Source organism: Athene noctua, chromosome 2, assembly GCF_965140245.1.
Source record: "Athene noctua chromosome 2, bAthNoc1.hap1.1, whole genome shotgun sequence".
In the NCBI taxonomy this organism is placed as follows: domain Eukaryota; kingdom Metazoa; phylum Chordata; class Aves; order Strigiformes; family Strigidae; genus Athene; species Athene noctua.
The window spans coordinates 121,082,202-121,101,972 of NC_134038.1; the positions used below are offsets into that span (position 1 = coordinate 121,082,202).

General features: G+C 40.5%; 1 protein-coding gene across 4 annotated transcripts in view; it reads right to left on the bottom strand.

Annotated features, from left to right (window-relative positions):
- ACBD5 (acyl-CoA binding domain containing 5) overlaps positions 1-19,004 on the bottom strand; it is a 31,870-nt gene extending 12,866 nt beyond the window's left edge. For 2 of the 4 annotated variants that reach the window (XM_074900078.1, XM_074900080.1), the window contains exons 1-8: positions 18,897-19,004; positions 18,498-18,673; positions 17,117-17,237; positions 15,729-15,801; positions 11,274-11,385; positions 11,113-11,145; positions 10,062-10,085; positions 502-639 (exon numbers count right to left, since the gene is read on the bottom strand). In XM_074900078.1, the coding sequence (XP_074756179.1) occupies positions 502-639; positions 10,062-10,085; positions 11,113-11,145; positions 11,274-11,385; positions 15,729-15,801; positions 17,117-17,237; positions 18,498-18,573 (577 nt within the window). In that variant the 5' untranslated portion in view covers positions 18,574-18,673; positions 18,897-19,004. The remainder of the gene's footprint in view (positions 1-501; positions 640-10,061; positions 10,086-11,112; positions 11,146-11,273; positions 11,386-15,728; positions 15,802-17,116; positions 17,238-18,497; positions 18,674-18,896) is intronic. The other 2 variants (XM_074900081.1, XM_074900082.1) reach the window with 2 other exon arrangements.
- Between the last annotated feature and the right edge of the window lie 767 nt (positions 19,005-19,771).

A 19,771-nucleotide genomic window follows, 5' to 3' on the forward strand; every position in this document is an offset into this window, starting at 1 on the left:
TAAATTACATAATAATCCTAATGTTCTTGGAGGAAAAAAACCTGTATAGAATTCTAAATATGTAATTTCATTTGGTTTTCACTTGATGCTGTTATTTCTCAAAACTCTTCATGGACCCCCTAAATGAAAAACTCACTGAAAGTTCTGTTTTATTTTCTCTGAAAAAAGTGATTTTCAATTCTACTGTTACAGCCAACGTAGCCATTCACAGCTCTTACAAACAGCACTGGCAACAAAACCCAAAACAATACAGAGTGAAGACTTTTAGCTAACCTACTGACAGAACTTTCTATCCAAGTCAAAAATTGTATGGCACAGTTCACAAATTTGTACTTGTTCTATCTAGATCTTATAACCCAGGTTGAGATACTGCCACTTTCGTGTATTTGTATCTAATTCTCCTGAAGAAGTACAGAATTCATGATCCTTTGGAATTTTCTGCTACTTAGGTGGTTAAGAACAACTTTAGAAGAGATGGTGGTCCAAGGGCAGAAAACATACCCTTTCCATTCAGCTGCAGTTCTTTTTCTTCTTCTTCATGAAGTCCTTCCTCTTCTGATTCTGCGCCACTATCACTACTTTCAGCTTTTCCATTCACAGCTTTTATATTTGAAGTAGAATTCATGACATTACTAAGGTCTAAGAAAAAAATTCACAGAGGAAAAAAAGGATGTATTTTAGAAGAAACAAACATACACACCACCCACCCACCCCCCAACTATTAGTCATAGTTCTACAAAAGTATTTTCATATTAACAAGATGTACCAAGTAATACCAGTTGTATTTCGGTAAGCTCTTCCTTGATTGGTTTAATGTTTCTCTTTTGTGGCTCACCACAGAGTGCCTGACTGGTGAAGAGATTCTCAATGATTCTGAGGAAGCTGACTAGAAAGAGACAGCAGGCCACTTTCACTACTGAGTCTCACGCTAAGACTATTACTGATATTTATGGTATAGCTGCAGTAACATTTTATCTAGGACCAATGTGGCCATGTTATTTTAAACCCAGAAGTCGGCACTTTTATGTAAGTTCCCTTTTGGGCCGAAATGCTTCAAAACTGCTCTCAACAAAAAGGCAAATTTGAAAACATTCTGTTCAATTATGTGAGCAACAGAATTCTCACATAGGAAGGTAAATGCAATATTCCATGCACCTTCTCCTGCAGTGATTTAAGCAGATGCAAAATGTGGTAAGAAGACTCAAGTTTATACAGATCTTTATCTGGTAAAGGTCATACAGAAATAAATTCTCTGATTTCAGTGAAGATGATGAAATAAATATACTGAGCATTTCTTTGCATGTCTAATTACATAATTTTTTTAAAAAAAATCTTGAAATAGACAAAGCATCTGCTAAATCCTGACTTTCCACATCTTTGATCACTCCAAGGATCACAAACAATTTACTCTGACTGTACAAAGAATTGCAAGGTAAAGACTCTTTAAAAATGTGGAGAATTTATGGGACCATTCTACCGCTTCCTGTAAAACAGATACAGTTAAATATATTCTGAAGATCACTTAAGCCTCCTATACACAGTAATTAAGGTACAAAGAGGGGACAGTTTCTGTGAGACACTTGCACATTTTACATGTTGAATCCAAGGCTGAAGTCTGTTTTAATTGTCACCACAGCATTCTATTTGCATAATTTCTATGTTCCCTTGTCAGAACCTTGGAAGATTAATTCTTAAATTTAGGCTTAATATTAAACAGCAAAATATTATCCAATTATACTGGAGTTGCCAAACCAGATCCACTGCTTTCTTCACTGTGTGGTAATTTAGAGCTAAGTGTTTTCTACTTTAATCTTACAATAAAGAGCCTTCCCACATTCCTCTAGTTTCAGAGCTTATCCATAGTGCTTAAAAAAAAAAAAGCAAAATAACTTAATTTCTTGTATAGAAATAATTAATATGTTAAATATCCTTTACCTTAGTTTTATGCAAGGTAAGGTTTCTGCAGGCACCCTGCATCACTGTTTTGGATTGATTTAATCCAACCTTTTCTATGAAGATTAAATAAAACCCTATTTTATTGTAAAAAGAGAACTGGAAAAGCTATTGTCTTGCAGACTACAAGAATATAAGTGATCACATGCTCATTTTCTCCTCACCGAAGAACACTTATTTGCAAGGAAATCTGTTTCACAAAAGAAAAATCCCAACATATTTCCGGTTTATTTCTCATACACATTTCATTTATTGTGAAACCCAATTCTCAAGATGTTTTTCTAAAAAGCAGCAGTGTGAGAAGAACAAGGCAGCAGTTAAGTCCTCACAGCTTGATCATCAAGCACAGACACAGCTCTCTTGGCATGGTAAGGCAGGCATCACCCTTCCCTTTGAAACAAAAAGGGAGTGGGGGCACAATCATCCATGTGTCCTACCCAGTCGTGGGAGTAAACAGGAAAGACAAGACCAGGAGGAGCATTTAGCTGTGAAAGAAGGGAAATTAAAATGTAAAGCTCCTCACCTTACCAAAGATATTGTAAAAAACCCTGGCTATAGCATAAGCTTTTTCCTTAAGATAAACTTTCTCTTTTTGAGGGGAAGGTCTTTGAATATTCAAGCATCTTCTCTCAGTTTCAGTAAGATTATTCATTTGGTGAAACTTAAGTGATATATCACATATATTTAAATAAAGAGACGGAACTGAGAGAAAGTATAAACAGTAACAGATCTGTGGTATCATGCCACAGGACACCTGAATAACTTAAATCCATCAGGATTGTATTTCTTCCACAGTCATTCTTTGCATCAGTGCTCCTGAAGACCATAACCAGGCATTGCTTTGATGCCGACTCTGAAGAACCCAGCACTGTATAGTTTTGGCTGCTTGAAATATTGTCCTTAATTGTACACTCTTCCTCAGAACCCTTACACTGCTATCTTCAGGTCCATTCCCAAACGCTTTTACATGATAAAGCCACAGTTTGCTGCTGTCCTTGTTACTCTGAGTAACTGCTAAGAAACCAGCAATGATGACTAATACTGGGGGCGATAGGGTTAAAGACTAAACAGAGCCAACTAGTAGTGACTTCTACAGTCCCTGTTGGTAGGTTACTTCCTGAGAAATTAGGTATTATTTTATTATTATTATTATTAATTATAAGAGTCAAGCAAGCTTTTAAAACCTTATTTGCTTTGTGCTAATCCCATCCACCCACCCCCCATCCCTTTATTCTTTCTGTTTACCCACTTCAACTACAGGCAAAATGTTAGTAGCTTTCTCTGTTTTCCTCATTTAGACACTAGAGAACCCCTCTTGGTTTATTATTTTCATCTCACTGCCTACAACACCAAACTGTGAGATTTGTGACAGAGCTTTCTAAATCAAAGCTGTACTGCTCTGTAGCTGTACAAGGAGTTATATTCTACTGTAAAAGCCTGGATCGGGGTTTTTTTTAATGCTATATAGTAAGAACTGTGTAACAGTAAAACATGCAAACATAAGGAAGAAGGATTTAACATAAGACAATAGCAAGATGAAAAGGATGGAAACAGACACAAAGCCCCTCTACAAGCTTTCAGTAGATGTTTAGTTTCTTGTGCCAGCTCTATTAAGACATTTCCTAAGAGCAATTCTAAATATATTTTTTTTAAGCAGCACTGCAGTTCTTCTCAATGACCTATGTAACAGAGCCAAGTTTCTCAAAAATATGTATCCAATTTCTAACTCTGCACATATTTCAAGGCAGTTTTGTTACCCAGATGGGAGTTAGAAGCTTACATGCCTCTGTGGACCTGCCCCAGCTCAAGGGTCATTTTACAAAGAAAACCTCACCTAGCAGGTTTTTCTCAAATGCCTCGTATTTTTGATTTCCTGAACAGGCACATAATTCTTATACAAAATTAACATGCACTGCTGGAGCTGTACTGATGGTTGGCTCAGCACAAGTCCTACAGCCTCTCATTCTTTGCAAATACCAGCAATCAGTAAACAGTCTGCAACAGCAGGTGAAACACATCATGAAACATTTCACTAGCTGTGTATGCCCTCAACATTTAATAAAGATTATGTGCTTTTGTAAAGTACCTACCATAACTTTACTATCTGCTCAATAGCAGCAAAATCTTAGCCACCAAAAGATTGTATCATCTTATATAGGGATCTCTTTGCACTCCTACATTTAAGTAGACTCAAGCTCTGTCAAATTTTTTAAGTCTGAGACCTATATGCTGTACAAAATTGTTTTGATAATCAGGTAACTAGAAATCTTTTCTTGCCATCACAGCCTGGTTTCATGCTTGTTACCAATCCAAGTAGGCTCCCTGCTTCAATTCCAAGTTTACGCAACCATGTTCTGCTATTTCCAATACACCTAGTTGCACAAATCTCCACCTCCTTTTTGAAACCGATGTATCCCAAGGAGTTCATTGCAAGGAGTGATTGCAGTGAGAAAGGAGGGGTACACGCAAGCATCTGGTATCAATAAGCTCTTCAGCTAGAACAACCATTTCTATACCCTCATTTCCTTCCATTCTTTTTAATATAGTACACTACAAAGAAAACTTCCAGGGGCCCAGCCTGCTCTGTAACATCTGTTCTACAGTACTCAAATGAGCTGCCATTACAAATAAAAAGATATTTTAGAAAAGTCTGTCAAAAATAGAAACAGAATAATATAAAATTCCTTACTTTACTACTGGTTTATCACTTTTAATTTTAAGCGCATTAAGCGTAAGTTCTCTGAAAAAATGTATTCCCTAAGCACACAGAGAGTGGCAGCCAGGTCTTCCTCTACAGTTTTCCTTTTTTCATTGTCTTATTGTTTAGTCTTCCTAAACAGAGAAAAAGAAGCCTCTTCTTTTTTTTATTTTAATATACTCCAGAAGACTACAGTCTTGTTTTCTCAGCACTCCTCTCTGCTCATGCACTTTTCAAGCTGTTACACTCAAAGAGATGTCACCACATTTCAAAACCCAATTTAATCAACAATATCCATGTCTTTACCATTTATAAACATCAAAACAATAGTCTGTGGATAAGAATGAACACAGACAATAGCAGCTTCTTAGACATTTATATTAACTTGCAAGTATGGTATTCAAGACTACTGACTAGTCATCCTGGACCTTTACACTTCTCAGTATCTACAGTTTCTCACCTCCATCCATACCATCAGTAGCAGTCCCCTTGAATTTTCAGCATACTTTCCAAATAAACAAGGTTTTGGGTCGACTTAAATACATTTCCCTCCTCCCCGTCATTCCCAGCCTTCTGCCAGTAGAGACAACCTGCCTGGGATTTCCTGAGAGTGCAGCCCAGAGAGTACAGCAGATGCCCCACAGACATTCCCAGCAGGCCACGCGACATTCAGAGTACAGAGCCACCAAGCACATGCAGCTCAGTTACATGGTGCATGTGCAGCAGGACCAGTGGAGCCAGCTTGCCAACCTACTGTCAACACCTTAGCCAACAGTCACGTGTGAGAATGAATATGAAGAATAGCTGCTTCTTAGATATTATACAGTAACCTGCAAGAAAAGTAAGATGATTCCAGGATCAAGGGTGTCCCCATGTCTGGTACTACTTCCCTCTGGAGAATGAGCAAGACTTGCTAAGCTCTCTTCTGTGTGGAAGAGATAGTTCATAACTGGAACTTTTACTTTGTGTAGCAAGTAGGGAGGAGCATTACACTCTTGAGTTTTGTCCCAGAAAATAGAAAACATGAACATAGCGAACTCAGAACCCCATAAAGAAAACAATTATGCTTGAAAGCAACAGAAAGCCATATTGCTGAGTCACCTGTAGTCCAGAAACTCTGGTCTGAATCAAAAATTGTTTTGCCCTGTACATGAAAAAAAAACACCAAACGATTAAAAAATTAAAATTATATTCTCCTGTCACCTACTCCAAGCCTACCAGTTGAACAGCTTTCTACAATGCCCATATTAAACACAGCCTCACAGATAACACAGATGGCTTTTCCAAGTATCTTAGAGGCTATGATTGAAGTAATTATTTTTGCTATAACAACATTATGTATGAAACAGCAGCCCATGCCCACTGGGCACTCTTCTGAGCGCAATCAAGACACGACTACCTACATCTATTCTTCCCCAGCCTCCCATACCTCTGTTCACTACTACTTCTCTGTAGCTTGTCTTTGTAGAAGAGAGCTGAGAGAAACCTGGGTTTCAGTTCTCTCATCACAAGATTTTAACTACAAGTGAGATCTCTAAAATGCAAGACACCAACATTTTATAGCAAGTGGGTACAGCTGGATTCTCAAAACCTGAGGAGCTTAAGACAACTTATTTTCTGTTTTGTAGAGAAGCATTGTCTGGCTGGAAGAAAAAAATCCTGGTCCAATGACCAATTATGCACAAAAACTGTTACTGTTGACTCAATCCAGCACAAACCAGAATACAGACAGATGGGTTTTTTTCAATGGAAAAAGGCTTCTCTTTCCTCCCTCCACTTTTTCAATAAAATTGGAAGAAAATTTTTATTCTTGCATTTTCACATTTGGATACTCTTATTCACCCCATGGTGTTACATTCTTTACTACTTTGTATGAGAGAGGAGCTGTCCATATCCTCAGGCTTGAGCTATACTGATGCTCTGCTCTAATTTCCAACATTGTTACACAGCACTAGCATAAAACCATCAGTCTGAAGTCAAATCACAAAGTAGGCTCAGATTTGAACTGGTATACCTGAAGCAGGTATATATTAGAACAGGGCAAGCCACAGCTTGTTGAGACACTGATCCACATCTCATTGAGACTCTCCACTGACTTTGGCAGTTGCTGGCCCAGCCCTTAATACTATAATAGTCCTACCCTGCAGCAAACACTGCAGAGGATGTTCTGGATGCTTCTGGAGGTAAGCTATTAAACTACTGAGATATTAACAAAAACATTTGTATAGTAAATTTCACACTAGCCTCCTTGAATATAATCTGTAACCTTGATTACAACTGTTAGCTTATCATTGTAAACTAGAAGAAGTTTAAAGGATGGAGTTTTAAAAACCTCTCCTACCCACCCATCAGCTCCTCCTGCCCCATGCTTGCCCTGACTTAATGCACCTCCTAGCTGTGGTGCTGCCACCCATTCAACACAGCCTACTAAAGCACAGCAATTTCAGAGTACCAAGGATTCCAGCTCTTTTGTGCCTTCTTACAAAGCACTGAGAAGTCACTGAGTTCCTTAAAAATCCTAGTGAGGGAAAGAAGGAAGGAAATCAGTTTAGCAAGTATATTTGAAGTCAAACAAAAATGAAAAAAGTGAGCTTCTGAAGCAAACAGAGGGTGTTTCACAAAAGAGGCCCACACACAAGCAGGAAGAGCATGCCACCAAATGCTCCACTATAAAGCAAAGATGTTGAAAATAACATGAGAAACCATTTGAGAAGAAAAAAATGTTTGGAAATAGAAAATAATCATATGCGATCTACAAAAGCACAGCTGGAAAATATATTGCATTTTAAGAGCAAGAAGAAGTGTTTCTACCTGGAAAGTGATAATTAAGACCAGACTCACTTTTTTCAAGTGCAATCCTCCCAAGCTTATATATGTCCTGTACTAACTACTGCCTTTGAAGTAGAAGTGTTTACATGTATTTGCTTGTTCTAAAAGCACACAGAGCTCAGTGAGTATCATCTTTTAAACCTAGTTCCCATATCCAATGCAGGAAGACACCTGCAAAGTGTTAAAAACAGTTGTTGGTCTGACTAACAGGCAGGTACTTCTGCCATTCACACAAACTCCTACTGAAGTAGTGCCCAGTGCAGGCTCCTGGCACAAACATGCTACAGTGCAACCAGCACTGCCCAAAGCCAGTGCATGCAGCAGTATGAATCACGTTGCTTCAACAGGGCTTCATCTGGTGCAACTGCAACACAGCTGGGAGTAAAGTTTTCCAGAGAGAAACACTCATTAAGATGACAAAGTTCAGGAGTATTGTAATGCTGAAACTTTTCACAGCCTCTGCAGTGTATAACTTGTCATTACTGGAGGCAACATTTAGTCTTCACAAAGGCTTACAAAGAGTACTATTACTCAGCATAAAGGCAAAGGGTCATCTTTATTTAGTAGGATTTTAAAACAGATTAAATGTCTTGTCACAAAGCAGAAAGAGTACACCAGAAAATTCTGCTGAAGAACTTGTGAACAATCTCCAGATACTTTGCTTAGTTGTTGAGATAACTTAGTGCAGGCCTGTCAGGTAAGAATTTTCTTGTCTCCCTTTGGACTTACTCACATTCAGAAAAAACATCCACAAACATTCTCAAGGAAACATTCAGAAGGATGAGTTGGCTCTGAAACTCTTGGTATTTTTCATCCAGCATCAGATCAGTAGAGTGCCAATTCTAGCCCACCTTTGACTTCTTCAGGTTTAACCATAAGAAGAAAGCTTGAATACCCATCCTGAAAATTTCAAATTCACTGAGCAATGGCATTTTGAAGCTTTTTTGTCTTTTTAGCGTTGGCTTTGACATCAGATTTCTTGTGCATTTATTAGCAAGTACAAAAGAGTTACAAGGTTGTCCCTTTACTCTCCACCTTACCAGAGAGTCCTCCCTCTGCTCTTCAGCTGTCACAAACAAAAGGGTCCTTCTGTAATACTGCAAGTTACCTATTCTCTTCTGCAGCACTATGACAGGTAAGAGCCCACTTTCTTTGATGTCTACTATTTTATGTACCTGAAAATAATCTGTCAGTAATTTTCTCTGTAAAGAAGTGCTTCATACCTGTCAGAGACTACTGACAACTTCTCAGAGAACCTGAACTTCTCACACAGCTACAGGATGAGGTTTCAAAACACAACCCAGGTTATATGCTTTTGAAATACCCCACAGATTTGCTCAGCACATTAGAGGGAATTCGCTATTCTCCTTTCTTTACCAACATACCCAAGTCTGGATATTTGTAACCCACAGATCTGTCATGTATGTCCTAGTTTTCTAGTAGATGTTACAAGTCATTTTAATGCTTGCATGTGAGGCTTTGGTGTTCTTTATCAAGGAGAGCCACAAGCTCTATTGATTCAGGAAGACAGTATTTCAATGGTTTGTATTCAGTATTTTCAATGAAACCACAAGGAGTAGACATTCAATTTTAAATGATACACTTGTCTGTTGAGGCCAATCTGCTAGATGTACAGCCATAGCTGATGTACACTAAACTTCCAGACAATCTCTTCCATTAATTCAAGAATACTGTTGATTTTGAGGAAGTGGCATGCAATTCTTAAACAATTAGATAATGATCTTCATACAGATTAAAATCTAATGAAAGAAGAATGGAAGGCAAACTCAAAGCAGAATGGGACATAAGATGGGGAGTGGGGGGGGTGTTACAGTATGAAGAGACTCAAGGGAAGTGTCCCAGTTTCCAGAACACAGGAATTTCCTATCCATGAAAAAACCACCTTCCACAACAGAAGCTACAGAGAGTAGGCGTTTGGGGGCAAGGGAAGAAACGGGACTAGAGGAACTAACAAAATCAATACATTAACAGTATTGTCACCAATGTCTACACCATTTCAAACACAGACTTGGGCAGATTGATTCTATTCTTTAGTGTGTGTCTGGAAGACTGAAGGTACATACTTCTGTGAAATATTTTTAAATCTGCACTGTAAAGAATAATAATTATTACCACCTTAATTTTTAATCGATAAAGTGGTAAGAGAGCTCAAGAAAGGGTTTCAAAATCTTAAATGCAATGATAAAATTATAATGTACAATGGACTTTGTGAAAATTCTGTCTTAATTCATGGTGGCACAATAAGATGTTGCATCTTTAAACCATATGAATGATGACATATCACCAGATTAATTGCAACACTAATAGAACAAGATAAAGCTGAAATCTGCTGTTCTGTTTTACCTACACTGCCTTATGTTTAAGATGCCTCTTTAAAAGACAAGCATGCAAAATTTGTTAGTGAAACAGGTATCGTTTAACTTCCAAGATTCTCTGTTTGCCTAGCTAAATAACTTTTTCAAGAAGTGGCTTTTGGCACTGTTCCATAGACACGAAGTCCAACTAAATCCTTATTACACAGATCACTGACCTGAATCTACTGATACTCTTATAATCTCACCTGTCAATCCAGCTGTCAGGCAAGCTCATTAAATCCCAGACATGAAGCAAACACAATTTTAGTTGAGAAAAAAAGTCACACAGCTTTCAAAATGGCCATTTAAAAACTTATACCATTACCTTTCCTCAAAAGTAATGAAAAACTGTTTCTGTTTCTCTGAGACTTGATAACAAAACCAAAACTACGTCCCTTTAGTGGGGGGTAGGGGGGAGCCACACACAAATGGCAATTTAACCAGCTGACTCCTACTTCTTAAACACATTAAACCAATCCATTTGTGCAATAGTTTCTTTTTTAAAAACCGTTTCAAAAATCGAAATGCAACAAAGCAAAACTTAACTGTAACATTATGCCAGATTTAAACAACTGTAAGCCTTATATTACAACCTTATGAAAACATTACCTGTAACATAAGAACTGTTATTATCAAGACATTCTCACAATGGTATTGCTAAATAAAAATCACCACACTGATTTTCATGCAGCTATGACAGCACTAGGTTTGCCACTTGTCAGAGATTTAAAATGTTTAAATAGATATCTATTTCTTTCACAAACTTGAGCTTCAGAAAACTTAACTTGAAAGTTTCACAAACCCATCTTAGATTCTGTATGTATTAGGGAAACAATGACTTTAAAAGCATGGATTTTGATTGTGGATTTTTTTTAGATCAGGTAACAGAGCTGGATTACCAGTTCTGCATGCAGTCTGACAATCCACAGCTACATCAGGATGTAGCAGTACACATTTCAAATAGTTGTTACCTTTATTAACGGAAAGGTAGAAACTAGATTTGGTTGGGGGAGTTGTTTGTGTTAAATACTCTCCTTTTTTCAGGAAGAGGTTTCCTTCAGCAGCTCAAACAGCCTGTAGACAAGAACTAAAAATGCAGCTTCCTGGGTCTAACTGTGTTTTGTAACTCAAAAGCAAAATAAAATAAAATCCAGCCTAATAAGGTGGCAAGCCCAGAAGTCACAAGTGTTAGCAGGAAGTTACTACAGCACCAAAACAATGGAAAAGATGGATTTACACATAATTTATTATTCCTACCTTCCAAATACTTAGAGACTTTCTCCATTCGAACTGCCATATGGTAAAGAGAATGAACAGAAAGATGCAGTGTTTAGCTTTAAAATCATTTACAGAAAACAAGCCCAAAAAAATCTGGAGTTGTGATTATTAGTAGTACAAAGGAAGTTATTTGTCCGAACCTGAGGTTAGGTCAGATCCTCTGTTCTTTTTATCTTCTACTATTTCATAGAATGGGCCTATTACTTGTAGTAATTCTTCAACTTTGTCCGTCACTGGCATAGTCTCAAGAATCTGCACAAGTCCAAAATATGAAGCATCTTAAGAAACAACATTTCAATGATTCGTTCAACTGATTTCAAAAACTGCTGGTCATTGTAAAACTGAGTAACATTTCATTAAGTCATTTAGCACATTATTCTGACATTTAGGTTTTTTTTCATTAAACAAAAACAACATAAACCTAATTTACCAAACAAGAATCTTAACTAGCTGTATTAAATTTTTAGTTGAAGAGAAGATGGGAGAGCTAATGCATTTGTCACCTTGTTTTGCCAATTATTAAGCCTAGCATAAAGGACACAGCCAGCATAAAGATGAAACAATAACCAAATTGGTTTTGATACAAAAGGGTCAGTACATGGGTGAGTACTGGGGGTACAAACAAGTCAGTCAGTTTATACATAATCAATATCAATCCCACTGACCCCAACAATGACACCATACAACCAACAATGGGTGGAATAAATGGTGAAATGCAGTCTCCCATAGAAGGGATGGGAGACAACTGAGTCAGCAAGGCAAATACGTAAGACCAAGGAAACCACATAATCTCTACACAGACCACGTTTACAAAAGCCAGACCTGACTGGAGCCCAGTCCCAGGGAGGTGGGAGCACCTTCCCCAACAGGGAACTCTGCAAAGTGCATCCACCTCACAGACAGACACTGCCCCTTCCTGCAAGTGATCCCAGCTTTTACCCCTAAGTGGGACACCAGACCTTTGGTTACTTAATGCGGACACCTGGGGCTCATTTACCCCATGGGTCTCCCTGCCAGGCCGGCCCCACCCTGGAGGGAAGCCTAAAGGCAAACTCACCCCCCCCTTGGTGAAGGGCTGTGGGAATCACCCATGTAGCAACCTTAATTTGGGGCTTGGGGTTGAAACCTCAGCATTTCACACCTCTAAAGGGCCACCTCAGCACAGTATTAGTAGACCTTGGAATCCATTATTTCAGCAATTTCAAACCAAACCAACTCAAAGTTCAACACGCTACTCTTAAGTGACATAGTTTATTTTATAGACAAGTCTTCCCACAGGGAAAATGAAACTGAAAGACTTTTTTTCCTTAGAGGATTCTTCATATTTGTCAAACCCTGCCATCTTCAGTAGAATGTAAGAAGCAAAAGTGCCCTAGTGGGTCCATCTAGACCCAAACCACAAAATGGACAGAATACAGCAAAACTGGGACAGTGCAAAGACATACTTAGCAGAGCAAACTAGAACCAAATTCTTGAATTCATTTCTTGAAGTCATTTGATCTTGAAGTCATTTGGAGCTCTTCCTTTGATAAAAATGTCTTAATTTTAAATTACAAAACCAGTACCTTTGATAGGAATGCAAGATCTTTAAAATAAATAGAAGCGATTCAATAATTGAATATTTTAGAAGCATATGATATTGTCCCATTCTAGTTTAAGTCCTTTCAACTAAGCTTTATGCTGATAGCTTTGCTCCTCTTCCATCCTCTACTTTTTTTATTATTTTTTAAAAGAGGAAATAGCTGTAGGAGAAGACTCCAGTAGAAACAAACTAACAGCCACAGTTCACCTCCTCCTCCAGTAGAGCACCAAGAAACAAATAGATGGAGGTGCAAGTTGCCACAAAACATGCTGCTTAAAAGCACCAAGCACATTACTAAGTAGTAGAAGCAAAAGCTACAGCATTACTTCACAAAGCAGGAGCTCCAGGCAGGCTAGCAGGTAACAAGACACTTGCAAACCAATCAAGGACACCAAGAGACGATGATCCTATCAAACTGCAGTTTCAGTACCACTTCTCTATTCAGTATATATAATTCATTCCACATTTGTTAGGGAGAAATGTTGAGTGCTCAGATACAGAGCTGGACACGAACCAGAGACAAGGCGGTTTTGTGATTTTTTTTAAAAAAAACCTTCAATAGCATTGAGAAAAACAAGAAACCTATTCTAGAATAACACTTGTATTTGCTATGTATTTACTTCTATAGTCTGCACTGTAGACAGGTTCATATGTGCATTTCTATGATGTCTGCACATAACTGCTCTTTGTCTAAACAGACCTCAATATACTCTTGCAATTTGGAACAATTCTTAGAATTTTACCACACAGTTTCTGTTAGAGTTTTGTAACTGTTAGCTTTTAGATGAGCAAGAAAAGAGCAATACTTCCACAAACAAAATCAACTGCTTACTTATATAGCCACTGGGCATAATACACAATCTTAAAATCTGAAAGTGCAAAATAGGTTATATGTATCCTGAATTACTGTTTTCTTTGGATGTCAGACAACTCATATATGAAGATTCTTGTTTTAAATTAGAAATACCATATACTGTTAATACTTCTGTATGCTAAGATTTCACTCACTTCTCAGTAATATCTCTGAAGTGTAAATAAATCAAACAGTTTTGTAATAAAAATTTTCAGAAATGCTACTTGGATGACAAATGAACCTTAAACAAAATGCACCTGAGCTCAGATTCATCTTAGCTAAGACTAAGAGATGTTTGATCATCTCCCACCAGCACCTCAAAACCTCACCCGGCCACATTCTTCAATAGCTGTGATTTTCAAGGCTACTCCATGAAGGGAAAAAAAATACTGAACAATTTTATAATAAAAGTATCTTCTGACAGCCCAAATGCAACATGCAAACACTAGGGACTTGTCCCAGGGGCAGAGGGGGAAATCTGGAAATCTTATACACCCTCAAACACAGTCCTGTGATATCAGTATAGAAGTGGGTTTTTGCCCCCCTTAGACATGGATACCTATGCAGCAACAGCAGAATGCCCACAGTAACACCACAAGGATTAGTGCAGTATGTGCTGATAGAACAACCCAGTGGATCCATTTGAAATGCACTTCCATTGACATTTCAAGTAGAATCAACTGGGTTGGAAAAGCTGAAGCTAGTATTTCAAATGTGAGAGCTGAAACAGCACCAAAGCAGAGTAAACAGATTCCCCAGTTTCAAAGCTGAGCAAGGCAAGAAGTCATTTGCTCTCCAATCCCTACACGTAATCTTTACAGAGGCAGGGATACTTGTGCTCTATTAGGGTCAAGTAAGCAGACTTCACAGGAGGCTTACTAGGGATTATTTTAGAACAAACATTGCAGTTTTACTTAGTTTTAGTGTCCTGACCAAACCAATTATTGCACTGGAAAAAAAAAAAAAACCAACAACAAAGTACTGAAGTATTAACACATTTTGAATCCAAGATTCTGAAATGAAGCACTAAATCTTGTGGCATGCATTCAAAAGGAATTATTAAAATTTAGCGGGATTTTTGACCAAATGAATAGTATTTGTCCTCTGTGTTTTCTGGAGTTGTTTATTTTTCATTTCAAAGCAGCTATGGTAGTACCAGCAGGAACTAAATTACCAAAATTAGAGACGGGAAAAAGAACAGTAGACAGACTCCAGCTCCTTGCCTAGCAAAAGTTTTTGTCGTATCAATCATTAAACAATTATTAGTTCAGTGTCGAGATAATGACCTAGGAGAAAAACAAGTGTATTCAGAGTAGAACTTATATTTTCTCTCCCTGATGCTAACCTCATTATAATAATAGATTACAATTATACTTTTATCCAGATTGACAGTAAACTGGAAAGGCCACCTAGAAGAGTTGCAGTGAAAAGACTGCAGTGAAAAGGATTAGTTAATAAAAGACAAGAAACTTTAATTCTGAATGTTTACTTTAGTTAATGCTGCAACTCCTGCTTAATATAGTAACTATGACTGTTTACAAGTTACACATCTATTCCAAAAAAGACAGATCAAAATACTCAGTTCTAACTGTTTGACTGCAACTATATAAGGAATATTTTCATGACAAGTACAGAAAATTCACGTTGCCGAGTTCTTTGTGAAAAATCAAAGATTATTCAGCTTACATATTTGATTAACACTCATGTCTTCAGTCATGAGTGAGACTCTTGCTCCTGAAGTCCTTCTGGAGGGTTGTTTTTTCCTTTTTGAGATAAAGATCACTTAACCTCTCTCAACTCTGAGAACTAAGGCAGTCTGAAGTAAATCAACTTTTCTTTTGTGGTACTTCAAGTTTCACTGTCTTCCCCACTGCCCCCTTTACCATGATTTCTACACTTTTTAGCTCTGGCATTTAAGTTTGATATCAGCTAGAGATCTCATGTTTCTCTGAAAACAACCCAAAATCTATAGCTTTGGAACTACAAAACTTTCCTCTCCCGGCAGACCAAACAGCATAGTACTGAAATGTAACAGTTCACACAGGGAATAACTCATTTGGAGTTTTGACAGTAGTAGTCGGCATGAACCTCCTCCTGTTCCCTGACTTATTTCTGGAACACCTATTCTAGAAGATCATTTCCACTCATTAGTAAACTTACCTTCTTCATTTCTTCAACGTAGGCTATCATGGCTTCTTCCTTGGACATGTCTCCCAAGGCACTCCAAGCATCCCTAGGAAAGAAAGTCACGTACATCTTCAGTTTGTTCAGGGCCTGCTGGATTTTTTTCAGCCTGGCCTTAAGTAGGTCAGTTATGTAATGCCCAAAGTTTCCCTGATACTAATAAAATACAACAACAATTCACAACTTTTTTTTAAGTCCAAATATATTATTTGCTAGGATAATCACATAGTGGTACATCAACAAAGAACCAACAAACTGAACAGCCTGGGGACTGAAGAGTTCCTCACTGACCAGCTATGATCTTGTACCTGGTAAGTTGTTAACAAGCCCAGATACAAGACACACGCATTTCCCTTTTGATTAAGTTGATTTTTTTAAGACCTTCTGCTGCAGAAAAAGAGCAGGCACTTCAGTCAGCACTTACAAACAGTTGTTAGAGTTCAGACAGGCTACAAGAAAAATCTGTCCTCTGAGTTTAGCAACTGGGGAAAGACACATCAGTCTAGTAGGCAAATAGTTTAACCATCGTCTCGTTACCACAGCAGCTTCGCTAGTAATACACAAGACAGAAAATAAAATCTCTCCCTCACCAACTCTGCAAGATGGAAAACTCCAATCAAAGACACCCCCTTCACCCTGACTTGGGGAGACTGGGGAGGAAGGACAAGAAAAAAAAAAAAAAGTCAAAGGAATCATTTCACAGATCCTAAGATCACCATGACCGTAAAGACAGCAATAATACTCGTTCTTCAAGACAAATCATTACTAAAATATAATAAGCAAAGCATTCACATGGCTTTTCAAACAGATCTTCAGAATTGGCTGAATCAGAAGGCTTCCCTGCACAAGGAGAACACAGACAGTGGGAAGCCCTGCCACTGAGCAGACAAACCAGAAAGACACATAAACCAGACCGCTCCCCAAGATCTTAAAGCTGTATCAGTGGCTGTCAGGGAGCACTTACTTCAGGCTCGCATCATACATGAAAACTTGAGAAGGAAGAATTCCAGACACTTATCCACATCACTCATTCTGCAGAGCACCTACAATTTCATTCTGCTACATGGGATAGACACTGAGGAGGTACCATAATGGTGCTTGCCCAAGAAAAACCAGCCCACCTACACCACCCGAGGGAATGTTTTCACCTCCAACTCTGAAAAGTTGTGAGTTACCTGAGCTAGAAAGGTGAAACACAAAGACAGAAAACAAATTCAAGCATCAAAGGTTGTGAATGTTCTTTTTTTAAGCAAGACATAAACTCACTAAACTCTTTCTCCAAGAGGCACTCTTCTAAACATCTCCACTCCAAGCATAAAAAAAAAAAAAAAAAATCAGCAAAAGAACAATTCATGAAAAGTTACCATTTATATCTACCAATCGGATCCCAAAATCCAGGTCGCGGAATGTTACAGGGTCCTTGGGTTGCTTGCTTATAAAAACTATAGAACTTGAGCATCATTTCATTCGTTGGCTGGAATGAACCTAGTGAAAGCATTTTAAAATACAATTAAATTGTAATCAAGATTATTAACAAGTATTTTACAAGCTTAGTATTTCCATGAGAAAATAGCCTGCAGTTTGTTACAGCCTGATTCACTGAAGTACAACTTAAGTCAACGGAGAACATTTTCACTTCAACTACCATGAACCAGCACCCCTGACAATGTTTACTTTACAAACAGCAAGTTTCAGACTGAGTTTAAGGGACTATAACCTTTACTACTTCTAAGGTCAGATTCCACAATTAGAATTAAAAAAAGAGTAATAAGTAACATAAAGCAAGTGTCCATTCACTCAGTTTAAAGGGACAGTTTTAGCTCTCAGTAAACAAATTATCTTGCAAGTCACTTTACTATTAAGAACAGTACCTTATCGAAAACTCCAAACTTTGAAAAAAAAAAAAAAAACAAACCACAAACCAAAACCAAACACAACAAACCCAAAACACAGCCTTCTGCAGTGGTTTTGTTTACTTTGGGTATTTGACAGCACTTTCAACAACAGTTTCGCTGCATCTCCTTCCTTTGCTGAACACACTTTTGTAGAGGTAGAAAACGTAAATACAAACCTGTAAGAGCTGACGGGGAAGATTCGTAACCAATCCATTAAATCAGATACTTTGAGGCTCGATTCTAGTCATTAGGAGAAGTTTACAGTGACCTTTATGTTAGCACCTTAACAAACCCCGTTTTACTTACACCAGAATTAACGCTGTATGTAATAACCAACTTTTTTAATTATTATTACTCTTATCAAAACAACACATTCTGATTTTTCGTTTTTTCCGTTCCGCTGACTCTTTCAGCAGAAGGAACTCAGGGCAACAGCTCCGACGCCATCAAACCAACTTCAGGACTGCGGGGAGACAGAGGCCCTTCCTTCCCCGGCGCTCCCCGCACCGCGCCGCGGCGGCCTGGCAGCCCCCCTCCTCCGGGCGCCCGGCAGGGGAACTTCTGCCGTGGGCTCCGAAGGCCCCGAACCGCCGTTTCTCCGGGAGAGGCGGACGGCAGCGTCAAGACCGAGGTTTCCAAGCGGTTCTCCAGCCGCCGCCTGCTGACAGGCGCCCGGCCCGGGGCGGCCCTACTGCCCCGGCCCGAGGCACCGCCGTGCCGTGCCGTGCCCAGGGGCCGCTCGCCCCGGAGGAAGCGGCCGCGTTGTGGAGAGGGGCCTCGCCGCCCCCCGCCCGCCTCGCAGGTGCCACCCGAGCTGCCGGGCCCCCCGCCGTCGCCCGGCCGCACTTACCATTCTTGGGCAGGCTCTGGATCACCTTCACGGCCGCCTCGAACCTGGTGGCGTGCACGGAGCCGGTCTCCGCCATGTCCCCGTCCCGTTCCCTCGCCGCCTCCTTCTCGGCCGCCGGGCCGCGTCCGACGGGGCGGGCTCAGCTCAGCCTCACGCGCCGCGCCTCCTGCAGCCGACTGCGCGGGAGAGGGGCTGAGCGGCGCCGGGCCACAGGCGGCCACCCCCCGGCGGCAGTGGGGCGGGGTGCCCGGCGCGGCCCGGCCCGGCGCCCGCCCCGATCCCCCGGCCCCCCCCTCCGGCAGGGCTGGGCACAGCCCACCCAGCACCTCGGAGCAGCCGCGCCCCGCAGGTCGAGCGCGGCCCGCAACACCCCCGGCCCAGCAAGCGGCCCTCGCCTACCTTCGCCCCGGCTTCAGGCGCCCATGTTGTGCCTCCCTCAGCCGCGCCCTCCCCTCCCTTCCCCTCGCACCGCCCCGAGGCCGCCGCGGCACGCCGGGAAGCGTAGTCCGCCCGCCGCGCCCCGCGGCACGTCCGGGCCCCGCACAGGAGCCCCCGCCGCCCGTCCTCCCCCAGGGCCGTCGCGTCCTCCCGCCGCCGTCGCAGGCCGCTGCCTCTCCGGCCGCCCCCCGCAGCGCCGGGCGAAGGCTGCGCGGAGGCGGCCGGCTGGCCCCGGCGGCCAGGCTGAGGCCGAGGAGAAGCCCCTGAGCCGGCCTGTCCCAGAGCGGCTCCGGGTGATGGCGGGTTCAGTCCTGGGGCCCGAGAAGCCCTTGAAGTGCTGATCCCGGGCAGCGACTGCCGTGTGGACTGAGGAAACGGTTGGGGGGGGAGGGAGGTGAGGTGTATTTCATTTTTTTCCCCTTTGTTTCTTTTTCTCAGCTTCCTTCGTCTTCCTAGCCTTTCTCTCCCTGCTTGCATAGCTACAATTACATGAGAATGAACATTTCAAAACATGCCTTATTCCTCCCATTTTACGGACCTCGGTTATCCTCAGGAGATCCACCACCACCTTGGCAGTCTGCGTTGCTTGTCCCCTCCTCACCCAACACCTACTTCCACATCATTCACCTAAATTACCACTGTAGCTGCATATTTTTGTAATAGCTTTAATGACTTCTATTTACATTAACATTTTAGGCATGAAATCTTAAAAGCCTAGAACCCAGGGAGCAACTATTTCCATGGTATTTGGCGATGAGGGTGAATACCAGCACAGCACCACCAGCTAGCTCAGTAGCTAAATAAATGAATGGCCTTATTCAAAAGCGCTGCGCATC